Source organism: Silurus aristotelis (genome assembly GCF_946808225.1).
Source record: "Silurus aristotelis genome assembly, chromosome: 9".
Taxonomy (NCBI): Eukaryota; Metazoa; Chordata; class Actinopteri; order Siluriformes; family Siluridae; genus Silurus; species Silurus aristotelis.
In genome coordinates, this window is record NC_139582.1 from 19,995,200 (window position 1) to 20,017,775 (window position 22,576).

Below are 22,576 nucleotides of genomic sequence, written 5' to 3' on the forward strand. Positions count from 1 at the left end.
AGAAGATTCCTGACACGTTTTGAAAAGAAGACTTTCAGGACACATTGCAGAAGTGGCAGGAACAATGGGAGCGCTGTATTTATGGATTTTCTCCATCTCAACCCTCAGTGACCTTCATCTTATTGTACACAGATATTCTGTAAATTTGTCGGCAGCTGTGTCCTCTATACACACACAACACAATCAATTAAAAAGCTCTGGTAAACAAGTGGAGTAAAGCTTGTATATAGTGTGTATGTGTTATGTGGGTCTTCGTTAATGTTATAAAACCTGATGCACATGCTTGGAGTGAAATACAAAGAAGTTAGTCGCCTGACAAGAACACAACTAAGTACAAAGGTTATACATGCTTAAAGGGGGTTTATTATCACCGACATGCTTTTGCTTCACTCGAAAAATTGCACCAAGTAACTTCATTCAGTTCACTAATTTTTTTTTAAATGCCACATATTTATGCTGCCTTTTAACAGTGATTAGGTTTCTGGGGCAGTGGCATCAAGTGATGTCACGTGATGTCAGTATAATATCGAGAAAGCATCTTTTTACAGTGTTTTGGTCTGTCACATGTCTATGTTGTAGTTTTCAGTTATTGAATTGGTTATTAGTGGGTGATTGGCTGCTTCTGAGAACAGTAAAGCCCCGCCCACTGATATGCATGTTGATCTGTGATTATGCATGTTTTCCGGGTCACTGGTGTCACGTGATGTCACGGCGTGGATACATTTGAAGGCAAATACTTTTGTACTTTTACTCGAATGAAAGTTTAAATGGAGTTCTTTTACTGGAGTAATATTTTACCTAGTATATCTCTACTTTAACTCAAATACATGGTTTGTGTACTTCGTCCACTATTGGTCTTTAATCGAAATTAGTTATTTTCTTAGTTCGAGTCACGCGTCGTTCGACTTCTCAGGCCTGATTTGGTATCGCACGTTTCTCAAACCAGTCCATTAAGTTCGATTGGCTCGGCGCTCGACTTTTTTTTCCGTGAGCCTGGGAACACTTGGGAAGAACATGGCGTCCGACGGAACGGTTTTAACCAACCACGACCACCAAATACGAGTCGGGATATTGACAGGTAGGTGCGGAATGGCCTCTCATTGATCTATTTCATGTCCTTTGGTGGCGTGGGGTTTTTCCGTGGGGTTGTCACGGTTAATTGTAATAATTGCAGTCAGCGGTTGTATTTGCGGCTGTCAGTCTCCTGTGCAACCTGCTACCTTCCATCTGCATGAGTGCTGGAGGATGGATTTACCTCTCTCTCTCTCTCTCTCTTATTCATATACACACACAATATATATATATATATATATATATATATATATATATATGTGCGCGCATGTATGTTTGAATCCGCCATAGTGGGGGCCTTACTGCAATAAAAAAAAATTAAGCCTGACTACTTATTTTAATTTCCTTATTTTACAGGATGTAATGTCCTTGGGAAATGTACATGGATGCTTTTGCACCTGATGGGAAAAGACGCTCATATGCACGCATACACACGCACACACACGCGCACAGAATGCAAATGTAACGAGAGTCACGTGGCCAGCGAGGCTCCGGCGGCCTCCACCGCGCAGGCGCGAGATTTAGCTCCGCGCTATTTACCTGCTTTTATTTGTGGGTCTTTCCCAAACTTTAATCACAAAGCTGAAGGCACACAACTGTATATGGTGTCTTAAAATGCATTAGCATTAAAAATTTCCCTTCACCTGAACTAGGAGCCTGTTCCAGCATGACAATGCCCTTGTGCACAAAGGAAAATCCATGAAGATATGCTTTGCATGGGTTGGAGTGGAAGACCTCCTGATAGAGAGCTCTAATCTCAATTCTATTGAACACAATTAGAATTTATTTGAACACTGACCAAACTCCTCACCTCCATCAGTACCTGACTTTACTAACATCCTTGTGTCTGAATGAACACAAATTTCCAGAAGTACACTCAAAAATCTGGAGGAACATCTTCCCAAAAGAGTGAAGGGAATTATAAGAGAAATTTAGGACTAAATGTGGAATATGTAGCTCCAAAAGCACATACCATACTTGTGACCAGTTGTCCGCAAACTTTTGGCAATATAGTGTATATATACAGTGAGGAAAATAAGTATTTGAACACCCTGCTATTTTGCAAGTTCTCCCACTTAGAAATCATGGAGGGGTCTGAAATTCTCATCGTAGGTGCATGTCCACTGTGAGAGACATAATCTAAAAAAAAATCCAGAAATCACAATGTATGATTTTTTAACTATTTATTTGTATGATACAGCTGCAAATAAGTATTTGAACACCTGAGAAAGTCAATGTTAATATTTGGTACAGTAGCCTTTGTTTGCAATTACAGAGGTCAAACGTTTCCTGTAGGTTTTCCCCAGGTTTGCACACACTGCAGAAGGGATTTTGGCCCACTCCTCCACACAGATCTTCTCTAGATCAGTCAGGTTTCTGGCCTGTCGCTGAGAAACACGGAGTTTGAGCTCCCTCCAAAGATTCTCTATTGGGTTTAGGTCTGGAGACTGGCTAGGCCACGCCAGAACCTTGATATGCTTCTTACAGAGCCACTCCTTGGTTATCCTGGCTGTGTGCTTCGGGTTATTGTGATGTTGAAAGACCCAGCCTCGACCCATCTTCAATGCTCTAACTGAGGGAAGGAGGTTGTTCCCCAAAATCTCGCAATACATGGCCCCGGTCATCCTCTCCTTAATACAGTGCAGTCGCCCTGTCCCATGTGCAGAAAAACACTCCTAAAGCATGATGCTACCACCCCCATGCTTCACAGTAGGGATGGTGTTCTTGGGATTGTACTCATCAATCTTCTTCCTCCAAACACGTTTAGTGGAATTATGACCCAAAAGTTCTATTTTGGTCTCATCTGACCACATGACTTTCTCCCATGACTCCTCTGGATCATCCAAATGGTCATTGGCAAAATTTAGATGTGCCTGGACATGTGCTGGTTTAAGCAGGGGAACCTTCCGTGCCATGCATGATTTTAAACCATGACATCTTAGTGTATTACCAACAGTAACCTTGGAAAAGGTGGTCCCAGCTCTTTTCAGGTCATTGACCAGCTCCTTCCGTGTAGTTCTGGGCTGATTTTTCACCTTCCTTAGGATCATTGAGACCCCACGAGGTGAGATCTTGCATGGAGCCCCAGTCCGAGGGAGATTGACAGTCATGTTTCGCTTCTTCCATTTTCTAATGATCGCTCCAACAGTGGACCTTTTTTCACCAAGCTGCTTGGCAATTTCCCCGTAGCCCTTTCCAGCCTTGTGGAGGTGTACAATTTTGTCTCTAGTGTCTTTGGACAGCTCTTTGGTCTTGGCCATGTTAGTAGTTGGATTCTTACTGATTGTATGGGGTGGACAGGTGTCTTTATGCAGCTAACGACCTCAAACAGGTGCATCTAATTTAGGATAATAAATGTAGTGGAGGTGGACATTTTAAAGACAGACTAACAGGTCTTTGAGGGTCAGAATTCTAGCTGATAGACAGGTGTTTAAATACTTATTTGCAGCTGTATCATACAAATAAATAGTTTAAAAATCATATATTGTGATTTCTGGATTTTTTTTTTTAGATTATGTCTCCCAAAGTGGACATGCACCTATGATGACAATTTCAGACCCCTCCATGATTTCTAAGTGGGAGAACTTGCAAAATAGCAGGGTGTTCAAATACTTATTTTCCTCACTGTACATACATGAGTAGGTGTTAATCAGGCCCAGAATGTTTGCATATGGATGAACAGGGATTTAAAAGTGAAGCAGATGTCCTTTATCTATCAATCAATCAATTGATGGAACAGGTGGAACGTCTGCAAATATTTGTCCTGATTGGGAAAGATATATTTTCAGAGGAAATCGTGCTCAACATGGCACCAGAAGTTGCGAGATGACATGGTCAATTCGACATTTTTCAAATTTTATATATATATATATATATATATAATATTCGATGTTGGCTGATATTACTGATATCGATAGCTAGGTTGGATCGTACAGTTTTATTGTTTGCTGATAACTGATTGATGAATCAATCAAAAAAATTTTAAAAATAGATACTGGATAACAACAAACAACGCTTAAAACAAGTACTGAACTTTATTACAAGAATAAAAATAATTAATGAATTATGAAAAAGTGAAATATGAATATACAAATTATATTAATAAATTTTGAGGAAAATAAGACGCATTCAAACTGACAAAAAAAGTAACACTTCAAGTAAATAAAAACAGTTGCATCCAAAATGAATTAAAAAACACTTCAAATAAACAGCATGTGGCGTCAGTGATTCGCCTTTAGAGGCCGCACTTGTACTGTACAACGCAACCCGGATAAACTATCTCTATTGACCTTAAGAGCTGTAGAGTACACAAAATTCATGGCTCAGTATGTTCCTCGGTTTTTAAGTCCCAGTCTGATTAAAATTTGGTACAGTTTGGGCGGAAGAAATGCAAAACAAAATGTGTTGTTTTTTTTGTTTTTTTATTTATTAACGCAGTTTATTATTATTAACATTTGTGAACATCAAAATAAATTTTTTAAAACAATTTTGAATAAAATGCCTGCTTGGTTAAATAATATATGAAATATATTTTATAAATTTATAAAAAATAGAATTAATCAACTCAATGCATTTTTTTCTTTATACTGATTAAATTGCATAATCAATAAAATTGCCACAAAATGAATTGATTAAATTAAATTAATATAAAAATTAAATTGAATAGTTTAATGAACAAATGCACTCAACAAAGCTTATTATGTAAAGAGAAAGAAATAATGCAGCTTTTTTTTTTTTGCCACCGATTTTTGTTTAGTTTTTTTACACATTATATAATATCCTATTCCACATTAAGTTTACCATTTGCTTTTATAAAAAAGCCAGTCTTCTGGGAAGATGTTCCACTAGATTTTGGAGCGTGTTTGTGCTCATTCATCGCGGAGGGCATTAGTAAAATTAGGTACTGATGTAGGTGAGGTGACGTGGCCTGGGGTGCAGTCAGCATTCCAATCCAAAATGTGTTCAATAGGGTTGAGCTCATAGCACGTCACTCAAGGTCTTCCAGTCCAACCCATGAACACCATATCTTCATAAAACTGTGCAAAGGGGCATTGTCATAGTGGAACAGGTTTTCTGTGTGAAAAGCTAAGTACACTTTGTGAGTCAATAGATCGTAGGACCACTTTCACCAGTAATATCTTGAAGCAATCGTGTTTTGTAGGATTTTCCAAATTTTTCCCAAGTTTTTGACTCACTCTTCTTCCCTTTATTGCTTCGGTTATTTGAGGTTTGTTTATGCTATTTATTTATGCACATCTTTCTTAAGTTCCTGCCACAGCATTTCTTTTAGGTTGAGGTCTGGACTTTGACTGGACAATTGCAACACCTTGATTTTGTTCTTTTTCAGCTGTTCTGTTGTGGATTTGCTGGTGTGCTTGGCATTATTGTCCTATTGCATGACTCAGTGACTTGGCCAAGCATTAGCTGTTGGACAGATGGCTTCATATTTGACTTTGGAATACTTTGATATACAGAGAAGTTCATATTCAGTTAACCGACTGAAAGGGGCCCAGGTCCTTCGGTTGCAAAACAAACCCAAATTAGCAAGCCTCCATCTCTGTGCTTGACAAAGTTTGTGCTGATATCCTGAGTTTATTTTTTTGCCAACATCGCCCTATGCATTATGGCCAAACATCTCCACGTGGTCTCATTTGCAAGAAGGACATTGTCTCAGGAGTCTTGTGGTTTGTTCAGATGCAACTTTGCAAACCTAAGCCATGCTGACATTTTCTTTTCATAGATAAGAGACTTTATCCTGGTAACCCTTCCAAACATATCATAATTATTCAGTCGTAATCATTTATTATTATATTTTATTAATTACACAGTCTTTTATTCATTTTTGTATCATGACATGCTAACCTTTTTTTTTGTGCAATTTCTCTAAACATTGCATATGCTTACCTTGAGTTAAATTTGCTGGGACATCCACTCAGGAGGATTAGCAACTGTCTTGAGTGCTTTTCATTTGTAAATTATCTTTCTCACTGAAGACCTTTAAATTGTTTGGAAATGGCCTTATAACCCTTCCTAGTTTAATGGGCAGCAACATTTGCTTTTTCTAAGGTAATTGCTGATCCTTGGTGTTGTGTTAACACAACTGTTAAAACTTGGGCTTTTAATTAGGAGCATTTTATTAGCAGCTCCTGGCTGCTTCTTAGCCTTTTAATTAGGCGTAAGTTTGTGCTTAAATTTATGTAAGTTTTTTACATTTTTGCGGGATTTTCTGAAAAATAAACAATGACCCTGTGTCATGCGATATTGTGCACCTGAGGTTGTATTTGAGGACCGGATAATATTTATGTTCTGATAATTGATACCATTAAATTGAAATAACTAAGAATGTTATATATAGTTGTGATGTTTAAACAACTACATACAGTGCCTATAGATAGTCATCATACCGTGTGAAAATAATTACCATGTTACATTATACATGAAAATAAAATTAGTCTAAATTTTTTGAGTGGTATGAACACATTATAGTATAATTATCATCATTATTAAAGTGAAAATTAAGATTTTGACATTCTGGAGGATAACTAAAAATGAATATGTGGAAAAACCTAGTTTGGTGAAGCGATCAGCCTCCTCGAGTATACCATTACATTACTTGGAGTATACCATTACAACCTTTCTCAGGTGCAACCAATCAAATTCAAGATCAAACACAAGACTAATTAGCCCACCTGACATCAATTGTAGTGGTTTTGGTTAAAACCAGCTGTTTCTTGAAGACTCCACTGTTATTAGCGCACGGTACTGCAAAGAATTCGCCACAGTTGGGAAAGTGGTTTCAAAAGGCCTCTGGGATTAAGTTGTAAAAAGGCACAAGTTAGGAGAGGGCTGCAAAAAAGCTAAGTAATAGCATAGTAATGTGCAAAGCATCACTAATTTATGGAAAGCGTATGGTACCACCAACACATTGCCTAGATCAGGTCATCCATCCAAACTGGATGATCGAGCCAGGAGGACATTGATCAGAGAAGCTACCAAGAGCCTAGAGGAAACTTTGAAGGATTTGTAAGGCTGTATGGCTGGAACTGGTCGGACTGTGCATTTGGCAACTATCTCACAAGATTTACACAAAGCTGGCCTTTATGGCAAGAAAGAAGCCTTTCCTCAAAAAGTGCCCCACACAGTCTAGTTTGGATAATGCAAAAAACGCACCTGGAAGACTACCATGCTATCTGGCAAAAGGTAAGACCAGAATTGACCTTTTTGGACTGAATTCCAAATGCTATGTTTGTCTTAAACCAAACACAGCACACCACACACTACAAAAAACACACCATACCTGTGAAGCATGGTGGTGGCATCATTATGCTGTGGGGATGTTTCTCTACAGAGGCGATTGGTGAGAAATGAAGAGACAATGGATGCTGCCAAGTACATCGCAGATCTTGAGGTAAACCTGCATCCCTCTGCACATGACAACGATCCTCAGCATACCGCAAGAAAGAACAATGTAATTGGCTTATGGATAGGAGGGTAAATGTCTTTGAGTCCCAGAGCCATGACTTATATCCGATAGAAGATCTCTGGATGGACTTCAAGAATAAAGTCCATTTCTGCTCACCACAGCTTGAGCAATTCTGCAAGGAAAAATGGGCTTTTCAAACGCTGTTATTCTAGTTCTTTCATAAGTTTGATGTTTTAAGGCAAAATGTTGTGAATAAAGCAAATTCTCTTTATGTGTTTTGATATTTATTTTATTTTATAGGGGTACACTGATTTTTGTGTTGGTACTGTATATATAATGTGTACCTGTAAAATGTATACATGATTGATTAGCTATATTTGATTTACTTTCTCATTGTCTTTTGACCCTATAACCCCTTCCTCCCACCCCCTCCTACCTCACAGTAAGCGACAGCTGTTTCAGAAACCTTGCAGAAGACCGGAGTGGAATCAACCTTAAAGATCTCATTCATGACCCATCCTTGTGAGTACACTTATCGAGTATTATTGTGCGCAGACATGGACAGGATAGTACCAAGAGTGGGGGCATGCCACGATATCTGACTAGCCCAAGTTTTTTAAGGATTTTATCCATAGAATAATTTGGGGCTACAGCCTAGTAGTTACTTATACCTCAATAAGTCTGACCTTACCTGCTGTAATGCAATACAAAACTTTTTTCCCCAGTGTGGTTTAAAATTCTGCGAGAGGTTGACCGATACTAATAGCTAGGTTGGATCGTACTTGCTGATAACCGATTAATCAACCGATATAGTTTTTAAAATAGATACTGGTTAAAAAAAACACTCCATGTAAAACAGTATTGAACAAAAAATTTTTTTTAAGTACTAATCATAAAAAATGACTAAATTGCTTATTTTGATATATATTTAGGGTGGATAAAAGATAAAATGAAATAAATTCAAGCTGAAACAAAAGGTAACACTCCAAATAAATAAAAAACTTGCACCTAAAATCAATTACAAACACACTTCAAATAAACAATTTGCCTTTAGAGGCCGCTGTCGTACTGTATTACGCAACCCGGAAAAACTATCAGCATTTTTGCCGCTATTTCCAGCAATCAACTATCGGTGGCAAAACCAATAAATCGTACGACCTCTAGCTACCATTTGCAGTGAGTGGTCTTTTAAACATGTGCGTATTAAAGCACCATGGATGTTTATTTCAGCACAGTATTTTTTTCTTTTGTGGTAAAAGCATTATGATTTCATCTGACATCCGTTTTCTCATCTGTTTCAGATTTTTGTTAGCATATTTCTAGAACGAGTTGTTCAATGATTGCAGGGTTTAAGTTTTTGCAACTCGCAGATGAGCTAGTTAAGAATCTAGCCAATCTGTAGGTCAATGCAAGGTCAAACGTCTGAAAAAGGAATTTCATAACAATGCTTCTTAGTCCTTCCTGTGCTTCTTCTATGCTTCTTTCCTGTTTAAAAAGTATTTGAGGGTGTACTAAATAGTTACAAAAGGTGACCTTGACATGGTGTAATTATTTGATTTGCTAAACCTCAGCGATGCATCACCGTGGTTTCGCTGCGGGTGCTGAGGCATTTACTTGTATGTGCCGTCTATTTTTCTATGTGTTCCACAGACTTGGAGGGATAATATCTGCATACAAAATAGTACCTGATGAGATAGATGAAATCAAGGTAAATATTTTGCTGTTTCCTATGCACACATGTAAACACTGACTGTTTCTTCCCCATAGCATTGCAAAGTTAAGACATTATGATTTCCTTTATCTAGGATGCAATTTTTTTGGTAACTGTGTGTATTTGTCTGTAGGAGACTCTGGTGGACTGGTGTGATGAGAAAGAGCTTAACCTTATCTTGACCACCGGTGGAACCGGATTTGCTCCTCGTGATGTTACACCAGAGGTACTTTAACTAGTTCATTCCAGTCCATGTTTAGGCAGATGAATGTAGAAATCAGAAAAAGTATGCGTACACTATATGAACAAAAATATTGAGACACCAGCCATATGTGGTTCTTCCTTAAACTTTCACCACAAGGTTGGAGGCACCCATTTGTGTAGGTTGTCTACGGACGCAGTGGCATTTCTGTTTTCTTTTCACTTCAACTAGGAGACCCAAATGTAAATAAAATGAATATAAACCCTATGCACAAAGCTAGCTCCAAGAACAAATGGTTTACATGTGTTAGAGTAGAGGATCTTGAGTGGCTTGCTGTAGATCTCTGACTTTATTCCTGTTGAACACCATTTTGGTGCTATGGGTTGACGGGACCGAGGTTGACCTTGAACTCCAGGCACTATACTTGGCAAAAATCAAATACAGCACACCAAACACTGTACCATACCTACTTTAAAGCATGGTGGTGGCAGTATACTGCTCTGGGGATGTTTCTCTTCAGCAGGGACTGGACTTACCTGCGTCCCTCTGTTATGCCAGGCTTACACTTTGCGATTTTCTTTATAGTCCTTTGCGATTGTTGCTTGTGAGACTGTGGGACAGTCAAAAACTGACACACACAAGAAAAAGACCCATCCGAAATGTTTACGTCATTGATCTGTGAATGTTCAGTCCTGCGTTCTCTCGCTAACCGTAACTAAACGAAAACTATCTGTAGCTTTCATTTTGTTCATGACACTCCTTGATAATAAAAGTGTCATACAAACACTCCTTTTCCCTCCATAACTCAACAAGGTTCTCTTTTCGCTGTACTGTCCACCTGACTCGTATTGGTTCTTGACTGTCATCGTAGGAGCAGTTAAAGTGCAGGAAAATGTCTGAAACTTCTGACAGTGGCAGAATTTCATCAGAGGAAAATAATGATTGCAATAGGGTTCCTACGCATTTTGGAAAAATATTTTAAAAGTATGGAGTTTGATTTTAATGATTTTCAGGTCTAGATTAGTATGGAAAACTGAGAACACTGGAACATTGATTATTGAAAAATATGAGTGAACACCTATTAACTAAACTGGAATGCTGACAAACTTCTGTCTGTATAGTGTGTAAATGTTTGCACATGTATTTTAGCCATTTAATGAACTGCAGAGGCCGAACAAAGATATTCCCTCAAATAGGATTTTTGATGATTGTCTTGCTAATCTTGACTTAATTTTCAGTAAAACTTCCCTCAAATGGCAGAACTATATTTTGTATTTATTTATTTATTTTCTTTCTTCGGTCACTAATTTCCAGGCCACGAGGGAAGTGATCGAGCGTGAAGCTCCAGGGATGGCTCTCGCCATGCTTATGGGCTCCTTAAACGTCACACCTCTCGGCATGCTTTCCAGGTGAACATGTACACACAAAAACGCTCACACATATTTCTGTCAGCTTTGTGTTAATCACCTTCACCTAAACTCTCTCTAGACCTGTATGTGGCATCAGAGGCAAAACGCTCATCATTAATCTGCCTGGAAGCAAGAAAGGCTCACAGGTACGGCTGTGTGTGTGAAAAAACGAACTTTTTAGGCATTTTTTTTAATATAATTTTTCTTCAAGAAAACTTGCGCTTGAGTTGAAATGGAGTTTTTGATACATAGACTTCACAGAAAGCATTCGTCCCTCCATAGCTATCTTGCTGAGCTTTGACTTTAGGAAATCCCAGGCATGTGAGACAGTAGCTTATATGAAGAACCTGAAAATTGTTGTTAATTATTAAGCGGTTGGCTAATTCAGCTTAGCAAATTAGCACACGGGGGAAAAAAAACGCCAGAACTGACGAAAGCAAACAACGACAGAGTAAAAGGGAACGCACACACTTTTTGTCAAAATCCGAGGTTTCAGTTCACTTTACCGATTGGGAAAAGCCCCTCGTACCTGTCGCACATTTACAATTTCACCCATTTAGTGCGGCTTCTCCTTATCGGTTTCCTTTTTTTTATTCACAAGAGGGCGACATAGGGCTGACCAGACTAGTGTTTGTGCAACCTAGCAGACTATTTTGAAAATAAGCTACGAGAATCCGTTTGTTATGATCTTGGCAGGCGTAAATGCTGGTCGCTTAATATATTCACTGTTTTAGTTGTCACTGCTCGATTTGTACCAGAAACACGATTTGTGTCTACTTCCTGTCTGAAGCATGTCGAAACAATTTACGACAGTTTCAGGTATTCATTGCCACTACACGATCTGTACCGGAAATAGTTTTTTGCGATTTTTATTTATTTTTTTATATGAATGAAATTATATTGGTTAAATTATGTATTTGAATTGATTGTTTCAAATTTTTTTTATGAAATAAAATTAAATAAATGGAAAAAATCCGATCAATTCATTTACAATTATTAGACCCGATTTGGGTAATACAGATGTGTACATGTGTTTGTTTGTTTTTTTGATTGTTTTACATTTAATATAACATTTTTCGCAATAAAAAGTTTATTTATTCATTCAGTTTATTTATTCATACATGAATTAATTTATTCTATCCCTCATTTAATCACTCGCTCGATATTCGGAATTGTCCGAATTTTCTCCTTTTAAGAGGGATTCTTGAAGCAAATTACATAAAACGCAATAGAATCCGTATCGCAAGATTGCCGTTAAAACGTCGCCATTGACATGAAGTGGCAGCGATTTCGCACGGATTTTCGTACGGATGGAAAAGCCATGGTTACACTGCACTCAAAATTGCGGGGCAGAGACTAAACGAACTTGCGGTCCACCACTAAATAACATTAGATTTTAACTGTGTTCCGCATGTAAAACAAGAATCTTCTTCGCTTTACATGTGCGCCATGCCGAAAGTGTTGTACTGAAATGGGTCGAGGGACTACAACATGTACCGTTACGCTTTTAGTTTGTGTGTCCCAACTTTTAGGCGTGATTATGGCTGCCAATGATTTCACCTCTGCATCTGCCTCGATGGACTGTGATATTCTGTAATTGCTGTCACATGCGCCAGGGGGTCGGTGGTGGTGTAGTGACACTCCGGTTGGCGTCTGTATATTAAAAGGAAGGTGTATTTGTTGATTTGTTGGAAAAACAAAAAAACAAGGTTACCACAGAATATAGAGACTGGTATAAATGTCTACTTGTTTAGCTGAAGTGAATTCTAAATAAGTAACTACAATACTACCCTTCTCTCCAGGAGTGTTTCCAGTTCATCTTGCCTGCCCTGCCTCATGCCATTGACCTTCTGCGTGATGCTATAGTAAAAGTGAGGGAGGTTCACAACGCTCTGGAGGACCTGCCCTCACCCCCACCTCCTCTTTCACCCCTCCCCGTCACCAGCCCTCACAAGCATACCGAGGACAAGAGCATTCAGTGCGAGGAAGAAGAGGAGGAAAAGAAGGACAGCGGAGTTGCCTCGACTGAGGACAGCGGCTCCTCTCATATCACAGCAGCCGCCATCGCTGCAAAGGTGGGTACGTTTGATGTCTAGTGCGAACCACAAAAGTAAGACCAGTCCTGTTTGGCGTGCCTATTAAATCAAGTTCAAATGCTAGTTTAGGCTGCAAATAAAAATTTTTTTTATAATAATTTGTTGATCGTTACTTAAATTAGTTTCCGTTGATTCCACGAGACTGGTCAAAGCATTAACTCCATCGTCCCCCTCCCCCCTCTGTGATCGAGCATTTGTCTTTGATGATCCTTTCTGTGCATATGATTGTGTGTCTATGCCATGTTCATCATCAGAGTGTGTTCCATCCCACCCATGCTGTTGTCATGGCCAAAGGGGGGCAACCGTTGACTTGCTTCGTCCCTCCCACCACCCTTCCCTCTCATTTCACCTGCTCCTGTGGAGACAAGGTAGGTAACACCTGTTTATATACACACACACATCAGAATCAATATGTATATATATAAAATATATAAATATATAAATTTTATATATATATATATATATATATATATATATATATATATATATATATATATATATATATATATATATATACATATATATATATAAAATAATTAAAAATGTAAAATAATATTCTCATACATTTTCTTTTTTTTTTTTTCAACAGTGAACATGATCTAAATTATTTATTTATTTATCAGTATCAATACTCATTACTCTTATTTTAACAGATAGAAGTTATCACTCAGGCTTTATCTGGCCTGATTGCATTTACGGCATTTGACAGATGCCCTTATCTGAGCGACTTACATTTATCTCATTTACACAACTGAGCAGCTATGGGGTTAAGGGCCTCGCTCAGGGGCCCAGGCGTGGCAGCTTGTTGTGGCTGGATCCTAAGGTCTTGAGTTCAAATCCTAAAGTCATAAAATTGGGAATTAAAATTGCTGTCACGATGTCTCAAGCTTCAAGTAATTATTTTTTTTGTTTAAACCAGCGGTGGACAGTGAGGAAGTAAATGTAATTTGTATCTTTACTTGAGTAGCTTTTTCACATATCTCGATTTTATTGAAGTTTTTCCATTTGGGGAGACTTTAACTTCACTACATTTCAAAGTCAAATACCGTAATTTTTACTCAAATATATTTTGTGAAACTTAACTGGTCAATATCGCAGCAAGCCACCAATCAGGGTCGAGCGTAAACTCGGGGGCATTTACTCCACACGAACATACACTTCAGCGTCAGCTCAGCAGCAAGCAGGACATTTATAAAGGAATAAATGATGGAAGAAACTCCTGACTCAAACTTGCCACATCACCCGTGCCCTCATTTGTGCATTTTATTTTTAAGTAGTTAAGAAGGTATTGGGCTCATAATAATTGTAATAAATGTCAGTGTTTGACTTATTAATATAATTTTATTAGTAGATTGTTGTGTTAATAGTAACAGTGTCTTTTCACAAAGAGACACTTTTACTGGAGTAATATTTTACCTTTATATATACCTTTCATGGGAAGGAAATTTTTGGGGTCTGTGGGTTGCCAGATTAAAAAAAAGGATTGGCAGTCAAATTATAAAGGGTTATGTACTTTTCATTTGCATGAAAACTCTTGTTTCAAATAAATTCCGCTCATTAAAAAACTCTGTGGTCTGTCACCGGTGATTAAAAGGTTTACAGTTATGGCGTTTGGCAGATGCTCTTATTCAGAATCCATTGGATAATAAATTGGAAAATTGGGAGAAAATTAGTTAGAAAGCAATTTTTTTTTTTATCAAAGAATTTATGAACCTCTGGCAGAAGTAGGTCGTTTAGACGTCGTTTGAAGAATGCTAGTGATTTTGTTGTTCGGATTTCAAGTGGACGTTCGTCTTATAGCCTGGAAGCAGTCTGGAAACATGCCTTTACTGGTGGGACCAATCAAGCATTGCTCGATGATCTGAAGCAGCATGGTGCGTTGTTGGGTGAGATACGTGGTGAAAGGTAGTGGGGTGCTGGGCTGTTTTTGGCTTTTCAGGAAAGCATCAGGGTTTTAATCTGCAGTCTTTACAAGTTTATGTTAAATTCACAGCTATCTCCTCTGTCACCCTCAATATATTAACACACTATACCACACACTGTATAATCTGCAAACACAGTGAACAGCATGTGTGTTCGATAGGTACCGTAGATATTTTGGTAGATAAATATATAATATAGGTGGATAGATGGATGGATTGCAAAGATGGATGGTTGGATGAATGAATGGTTGAATGAATGGTTGGATGGATGGATGGACGGACGGACGGACGGACAGACAGACATTACATTGCGGGTTTCTGTGAAAAGAAACCAGACCGACTCGTGAATGAATGTCCTTCCTGCTACAAGTTTTAAACTTAAATTTTTTTTCCCCCACAGATTCCGGATGCCATCATTTCCCGTGGAGTGCAGGTCTTGCCGCGGGACACGGCTTCTCTCAGCACTACGCCCTCGGAGTCTCCCCGTGTTCAACAGTCCCGCCTGTCCACTGCCTCCTGCCCCACTCCTAAAGTAAGATTCTTCCTCTTTCAATCAACTTTCTTTCTCTCTTTGACCTTATCTCCCTTGCCCCTGCTTCTCATTGGCTGCAACCCATTCCAGCAGCTGAAGCTCCATGCATTGAGAAATTGTCTTGCTATCATCTGCTTTAGGTTTTTGGTTGACTGAACCCTTGTTTAAAAACAAAAGCTGGCTCATAATAATTTCTTGTGTTTGCATTTGAGATATCTGCCATTTTCATTTTATTCAGAGCACTGTTTCAGTGTGGAGATTTTCTCTGCTTGGACAGACAGCTTACAGTACATATGTAATTATAATTTTGGCAGGAGACTTTGAGCTGTTTTTAGAGACATTTTGCTCATATGATAAAGTTCATTTTATGTCTCTTTCACAGTTTTTTTCAGTCTTACTGATTTCTAGTGGCACTCGCTCTGTATTATAACGCAAAAGCAATCTTTACAAGGTTACGGTAAATTAACAGAATTAATCTCCTCTGTGACCCTCAATATATTTATAGATTATTTTAGTAATCAAGTATCCTACGTATATGTATATAAGAAGAATTAGTATAGGTGCTTTTTCTTTATTAAAGATATTAAAGCAATACTCAAAATACAAGAGAAAATCAGTCAGATCTCTTAAAATTAACAAGTCATTTGTTTCCCTATTTAGAAAAATGACCATTTTTATTGCTGAAAATCCAATCTGTGAACCCCCTTAGTGCATTTAATAAGCCAAATTGCATCAAAAGGCAAATACAAATGTATAAAGAAAAAAAATCAACAAAAATCTAGAAATCAATTTCAAATGACGTTTAAAAAGGTAAACGCGCTGTGCGGTGTTTTCTTCATCTTTTAGTTTAAAATGATCCCAAACTTTGAAAAATTTCTGTTGTGTTCTTTGGCCCGAATCTTCTCCTCTCCCTCTCGCTGTTTTCTCTCAGTTCCTCCATTTTTTTTCATTCTGCAGCGTCTTCTGTGTTTACCTTTCTAGGGGTCTCATTTATAAACACTACCCTTTTTTATTGCTGTTTTTTTAATAAACCTTTGCGTGGAAAGTGGCGTGCGCATGTTTTCAGCCTCGGCCTAATTTTGTGGATTCTTTTGGTGGCCAAGTCGAGTCAGGTGATGGTTAATACGAGCGTAGCTTGTGCTTTTTTTAATTCTATGCTAATTCACATCAAATTGATCTAAAAGCCATAGGATGTTCTATCTATGTTCTATATTTTTCAGACAAATTTATGTTCCTTTTCTTTATATGCAACAAATTAGGTAAAAGACAAAGGACATTGAATGACTGTAATTAGGTTCTGTAGACTGATTTGACATTTTTGGCTCTAACAGAAGAACATATGTAAGATGGAGAACATCACCCCCACAATCAGACATGGACCTACATGCTTAATGGTTTGGGGTTATTTTGGAGCAGGGAAGGTTGGAGACTAATTCCAGGTGAAAAATACCAACATGGCAACCATACTTCAGCACCACGCAATTCCATCCGGACTGTGGCTAATGGAAAGTGACTTCCCCATACAACAAGACAATTACCTAAAGCGGGCGTCCAAGCTCTGTAAGCATTATCTAGAAAGCAAACAGTTGCCTGGAGTGTTATCTATCATACAATGGTCTGCCCAGTCACCACACCTAAATCCTGTTGAACTGCTCTGGGATGCATTGGATCACAAGAAAGAAATCTAGCACTAGTGAAGTTTTACACGAGGCATGGCAAATTATTACAGCTGAATATTTGAAGAGACAAAAAAAAACCCATCTCATATATTTATACATTTGTTTGGTAAATTACCAATTTTACTGCATAGAAACAAAAGGAACATGCACGCGTCTCTCAAAAACCATTTGTTTCTACACTTTCCATAGAGCTGCCCTCAATCCATCATAGGAGCATCAAGATCTCTCGGTCCAGCATTTTGACTTTTTCACCCATTTTTTCCACCTTTTATTGATCAGTAGATGTTGCTATCTGTGAAAATATACTGTAAGATATAGTCTTCCCCTCTTCCTCTATCTTGGGTTGAATCCTTTCTCCTCTTCCCCTTTACTGCACAAATGCCTATTGATTTTAGCCCTCGTGTTAGCTGCTGCCACCCTACACTGATTTAGGGTCATTTATGCGAGTGTAAAACTGAATTGTCTTCATTGTAGGAAAGCCAGCGAAGCTGATCTCATTACCACCTGTTTCATCGTGTGTTCTTCATGTTTTCAATTCTTATTGTTTTTTTTTTTACTGCTATGCCTTTGTGTTATCCTGCTAAACCCAATTTCTGTTCATGTCTATTGATTAGCCTTTTTTTTTTATTTTTAAAGATCCACAAAAGCATGTTTTCCCATAAACACATTAACATTTACAATCATGTCATTTGGCTGTCGCCCTTGAGAGTTAAGGGGCCTTGCTCAAGGGCCCGGCAGTGGCAGCTTGGTGGTGCTGGGATTTTTTTTTTTATGTCACATTGCTGGAGAGTACGAATGTGTAGTGAAATGCTTTTGTCCAACATGAAATAGAAATAAGATATAAAGAAATAAATGTGGAAAAAAAATGAAAGTATAATACAAGTATAATATAATAGTATAATATAAAGTGTACTGTAAAGTAAAAAAAAGAATTAAAAAAATGATATTTAATATTAATAAATAGATAATAATAAATACAGTTAATTATTAATGTAATTAATATTATTTTATATATTATAACAAAAATATAATTTATTATATAAACAAACTTGTGATCTTCCGATCCAAATGCCTGAACCACTGAGCTACCATTTCCCCATTTCTTTTTTCTTCTTCACGTCTCATTCTCTCTTCATTTTAAATTACGTCTTGATTTTTTTTTTTTATCCCCCCGCAAAAATGCAAAATAATAATAATATAATAATACTGCAAAAATAATCATTTTTCAACATATGTGCATAAACCGTTTGCTGCGTACACTACAAGGACAAAGGTTTTATATGTACTTTACAAACATCCCATTCCACATTGAGTCCCAATTTTCTGTTCTAATAACCTTCAATCTTTGGGGAATATGTTCCACTAGATTGTGTTTGTGAAGATTTGTGGCTATTCAGTAACAAGGGTGTTAGTAAAGTCAGGTACTGATGTAGGTGAGGTGAGGAGGCCTGAGACGTTCCAGTTTATCCCAAAGGTGTTCAATAGAATAGAATGGAATTTGTGCACAGGTGTATTGTCATGCTGGAACAGGGATGGGTCTCCTAGTTCAAGTGAAGGAAAAACCTCCATTATAATTGCGTGTTGCCAAGAATCACATATGGCTGGAAAAATCAGGTGTCCCAATTCTTTTGTCCTTATAGTGTATATATGAAATAGCAAACTGTACAACAGTGGTGCATAGATTTCTGGTTGACTGTCTGTAGATAACTTCATTATATTATGCTAGTTATTAGCTAGTTCTGGCAATTTTTATTCATTTAATACATTTTGAGCCACTTCAGTACGTTTCTTTCATCTGTACATCGGCAGAGCCGTAGCGCTGGTATGAGCGTATACGGTGTGTTTAATGCTTAATCTCTAGCTATAGGTAGGGTTGAGAGAAACACTGGTCAACGGTGGAACGTAACGAATTACATTTACTCACGTTACCGCATTTGAGAAGTGTTTTTGTCTACTTTTTTTGTTTTTGAAGTATTGCACTTAACTACATTTCAAATCATATCCATTAGTGGAGTAAAAAGTAATAATAATATGAAAAAATTTGCAAGGGTGGAAAAATCGCACCCCCTGAAACTTCACCACAGATTGATTGTTGGGCAAACGTGCTAAACTCACAGGAAAGAAAGAGGAAGATTGACAAGACAGATGCTGGTGATGTAGACCCAGCTGAAAGCAAAATGCTGTTGAATCAAAAGTTGTTCAGTGTGTGCGCTCACTATCTGAAAAACAATGATTGAACATTGTAACAGATTTTCTTTTTTTTTTTTAGGAACTGTAGTAGTGTTTTGTTTTTTTTTGTTTTTTTAATTAGTTACTTTTTACTTTTACTCGAGTAGATTTTTTGACCGGTAACTTCCTGTGCTTAAGTAAAATTCCACTGAAGTATCAGTGCTTTTACTTAAGTAGAATATTAATCTTTCCACCTCTGCTGCTGGTCACTATGAGGGGTAATGTCAGCATCTGTACTGTGTGCGGTGTTGTGTGGCTTTCTCCAGGCATCACGGAGAGAGTTCAGGGCACACTTGGATGAGGTCATCTCACTCAAGTCAAGGTACTCTACCTTGGACCAGGTAAACCGCTCCACTCTCCTGTCTCTTTTTGCATTAAGATTTGTACACACACACACGCGCGGATATATGGCGGATTTAAGTCGGAAATATATATACATTATATATACACACACATATATACATACATATATATATATATATATATATACACACACACACACATACACACACACACACACAAATATTAGAGAGAAAGGGAGGAATGTGTATGACAAATTATTTTACCATTACCATGTGGTGTTATTAAAGTGACACTGTGCTGTGCCTGTTAAGTGACCATTAGCAATTGTACAAAAAATTGTGCAACAAAGGAAAAGTGAGACAGAGAGAGAAGTCCAGGCGCTAGTTGCTAGGTGCTTTTGTGTTTGTTAGGATTTCTCTTCTTTTAAAACGGCTTGTTCACACCAAACCGCAGGTCCCAGAGACCCATAATTTGCTCAGTATTTAATATTTCACTACTCAAGCAAAAGCAATGACTATTTCTCATTTGTCTACAGTAAGACAGTGATCCTTAGCTGCTTATTTCTTGGGTTCTCACAAACAGAAACACTTGTGTTGCCACATCAATGATCAATTTGATCAATTTTAGTAGATTTGCTTGAACAGCTTTCAGTAAGGTTTCACCTTAATTCCTGCCACCAAATCTGGACAATCAGCAGAGGTGCAAAAATAGGGAGTGCTGTAGAGGCACCGCAGATGGTGGTGGGGGGGGGGGGGAGCTACAGGTGCTGTAGTGGATTTATTCTTGGCTCTGTGTAGGTGGGGGTGATACAGTAGGGTGTTTACAGACTCCTTCACTTTAACAAGGTACTATAGTGTGAAAGTCTTCAGGTTGTGAAACACCTCATTGTGCACTTTCTTGGCACCAGCAGGTGTCCCAATACTTTTGTTCATGTGGTGTAACTGTAGTTTCATGTCTCAGCCTTTTCTTTTTCCATTTCTTCCATCAATTTAAGCTGGAGGGCTATAGAGCCGATCTCAGCACTTAATATTCCTAATGTACAAAAAAGCATCTTTAATCTCATCTTTGCATTCGGAGCTTAAACTTCTAGCTTTTGATATTTTTTTTGTTTTTTTCTGTGGTGCTTTTTTTACTCACTCTTTCTCCTCTCCAGACTCTGCCTTATCTGAAATGTGTTTGCCATTTGGCTATCGGACCCATTTGTGCATGTTAAATTTTGTTCTTTGGATTCTTTTGGTTTTACGTTCTCTCCTATTTTGCATCTAATTTTAACAGTCACTTTTTTTTCTTTTTTATTAATCTCAGACATTTACAGTAACATTTCATTTAATGTACTTGTTGAACAGTTTGAGAAAGCAATCTGGCCAATAGGCCAATATATGGCTGATCTAATACATAAGATTCTGTAATGTACAGCAAAAATATTTACTAGTTGACATTTGTACAAATTAAAAAAACTAATTTATTTCAGGAGCACCTCATCAGTTTTGTCTGCTAAAACATCAATAAAAAATATTTCTAAAATCTAAACAAACAAATGAGGTAACACTTTAGGGAAAGCAGTTTAGTGCTTTTCCTTGTCTTGTAACGTTTACCCACAGGGAATTTGTTTTCTTTTCCGCCATCTATTAGAATGAAAAACAAAATGCACACCATTGTTTAATTTGTTTTTTTTTCAGTCACACAAATAATTACTGCTTCTTACTGCAGGTTAAAAATAACATTTATAACTAATGAACAAATTAATATTAAAAAAATATGTATAATGCATAGTTAACAAATCACATATAGTAAATTTTTTAAAATAACATGTTTTACTTTAAGTATAAGATGTGCATAATGAAGGTTTGTCTTTTTATTTTTTTGTTCTTGTCTGTTTTGTTGTAAAAAAATAAATAATAATACAAGCCTGCAGGCGTATAATTACATGCTCGGTTAGCAGCATCATATCAAACCGGAACATATGAAAAAGTATACTGCACGCGATATCACGGCAATCGTGCAGGGTTAAATACAGTGAATATTACTGAATGATAATGATAAAGGAATTCAAACATATTTTTGTTACTTACCATACAATTCAGTTTCCGGCAATATACCGCTCGACCACTAGTGAAAACTCTACTAACAATTCGGCTTCACGAGAGCAAAACAGTGGTGAGTTTAGCAGTCATATGAAACTTCACCTCCAGCTTCGGATTTTAGAGTACCGTATTTTCCGGACTATAAGCCGCTACTTTTTTCCCCACGCTTTGAACCCCGCAGCTTAAACAACGACGCGGCTAATTTATGGATTTTTCCTGGGTTTTCCCGGGTTCACAAGCTTCAAGCCAAAAAACTGAGCCCCATAACATTAGACCAATCAAATTGCCGAACGGGTTCAGGTGAACCAATGAAACTCTTTATATTAAATTAGATGGCTCCCACTGAATCGGGCCGCGGCACATCATAAATATGGATGATATTCCTCTGACGTTTGACCTGCTGCTCACTCGGACTGTCAACAGGAAATGCGAATCATTCGTCACGCTGAAAACAACCAGGCATGAAAAAACACACTTCACCTGTGTTCTGAGCTGCACGGCATCGGGAGAAAAGCTTGACCGATGGTGATTTTTAAACGCACGACGATGCCAAAAGGAGGAAGACAGTGAACAATGACTTTCTTGGTAGGCTACTGTTTAGATACAAGCCGTGTTACAGACACTGTCTTTCGTTAAAGCTTGTGTAAAGTTCATTAGTTTTAATCTAGACACCTGCGGCTTATAGACAGGTGCGGTGTATTTATGTTTAAAATAAAAATCTTTGAAATATTCAGTGGGTGCGGCTTATATTTGGGTGCGCTTTATAGTCTGGAAATTATGGTAGTTTTTCTGTAGCAACACCAGGGTGAAAACCATAATAAATGCGGAATTATTTGTCTTTAATAAAATTTGGTGTTACTGTGGCATGAGTGTTTAGATGACCAGGTCAGCGAAATGCAGCCATTCTGGACAGT

The 22,576-nt window shown here is 37.8% G+C and overlaps 1 protein-coding gene across 4 annotated transcripts in view; it reads left to right on the forward strand.

Annotated features, from left to right (window-relative positions):
- The first annotated feature begins 815 nt into the window (after positions 1-815).
- Positions 816-22,576, forward strand: part of LOC310731080 (gephyrin-like) — a 39,839-nt gene continuing 18,078 nt past the window's right edge. The window contains exons 1-10 of one of the 4 annotated variants that reach the window (XM_083550444.1): positions 816-1,078; positions 7,939-8,017; positions 9,146-9,203; positions 9,340-9,432; positions 10,723-10,817; positions 10,897-10,963; positions 12,620-12,892; positions 13,168-13,281; positions 15,236-15,367; positions 19,542-19,616. In XM_083550444.1, the coding sequence (XP_083406570.1) occupies positions 1,015-1,078; positions 7,939-8,017; positions 9,146-9,203; positions 9,340-9,432; positions 10,723-10,817; positions 10,897-10,963; positions 12,620-12,892; positions 13,168-13,281; positions 15,236-15,367; positions 19,542-19,616 (1,050 nt within the window). In that variant the 5' untranslated portion in view covers positions 816-1,014. The remainder of the gene's footprint in view (positions 1,079-7,938; positions 8,018-9,145; positions 9,204-9,339; positions 9,433-10,722; positions 10,818-10,896; positions 10,964-12,619; positions 12,893-13,167; positions 13,282-15,235; positions 15,368-19,541; positions 19,617-22,576) is intronic. The other 3 variants (XM_083550446.1, XM_083550445.1, XM_083550447.1) reach the window with 3 other exon arrangements.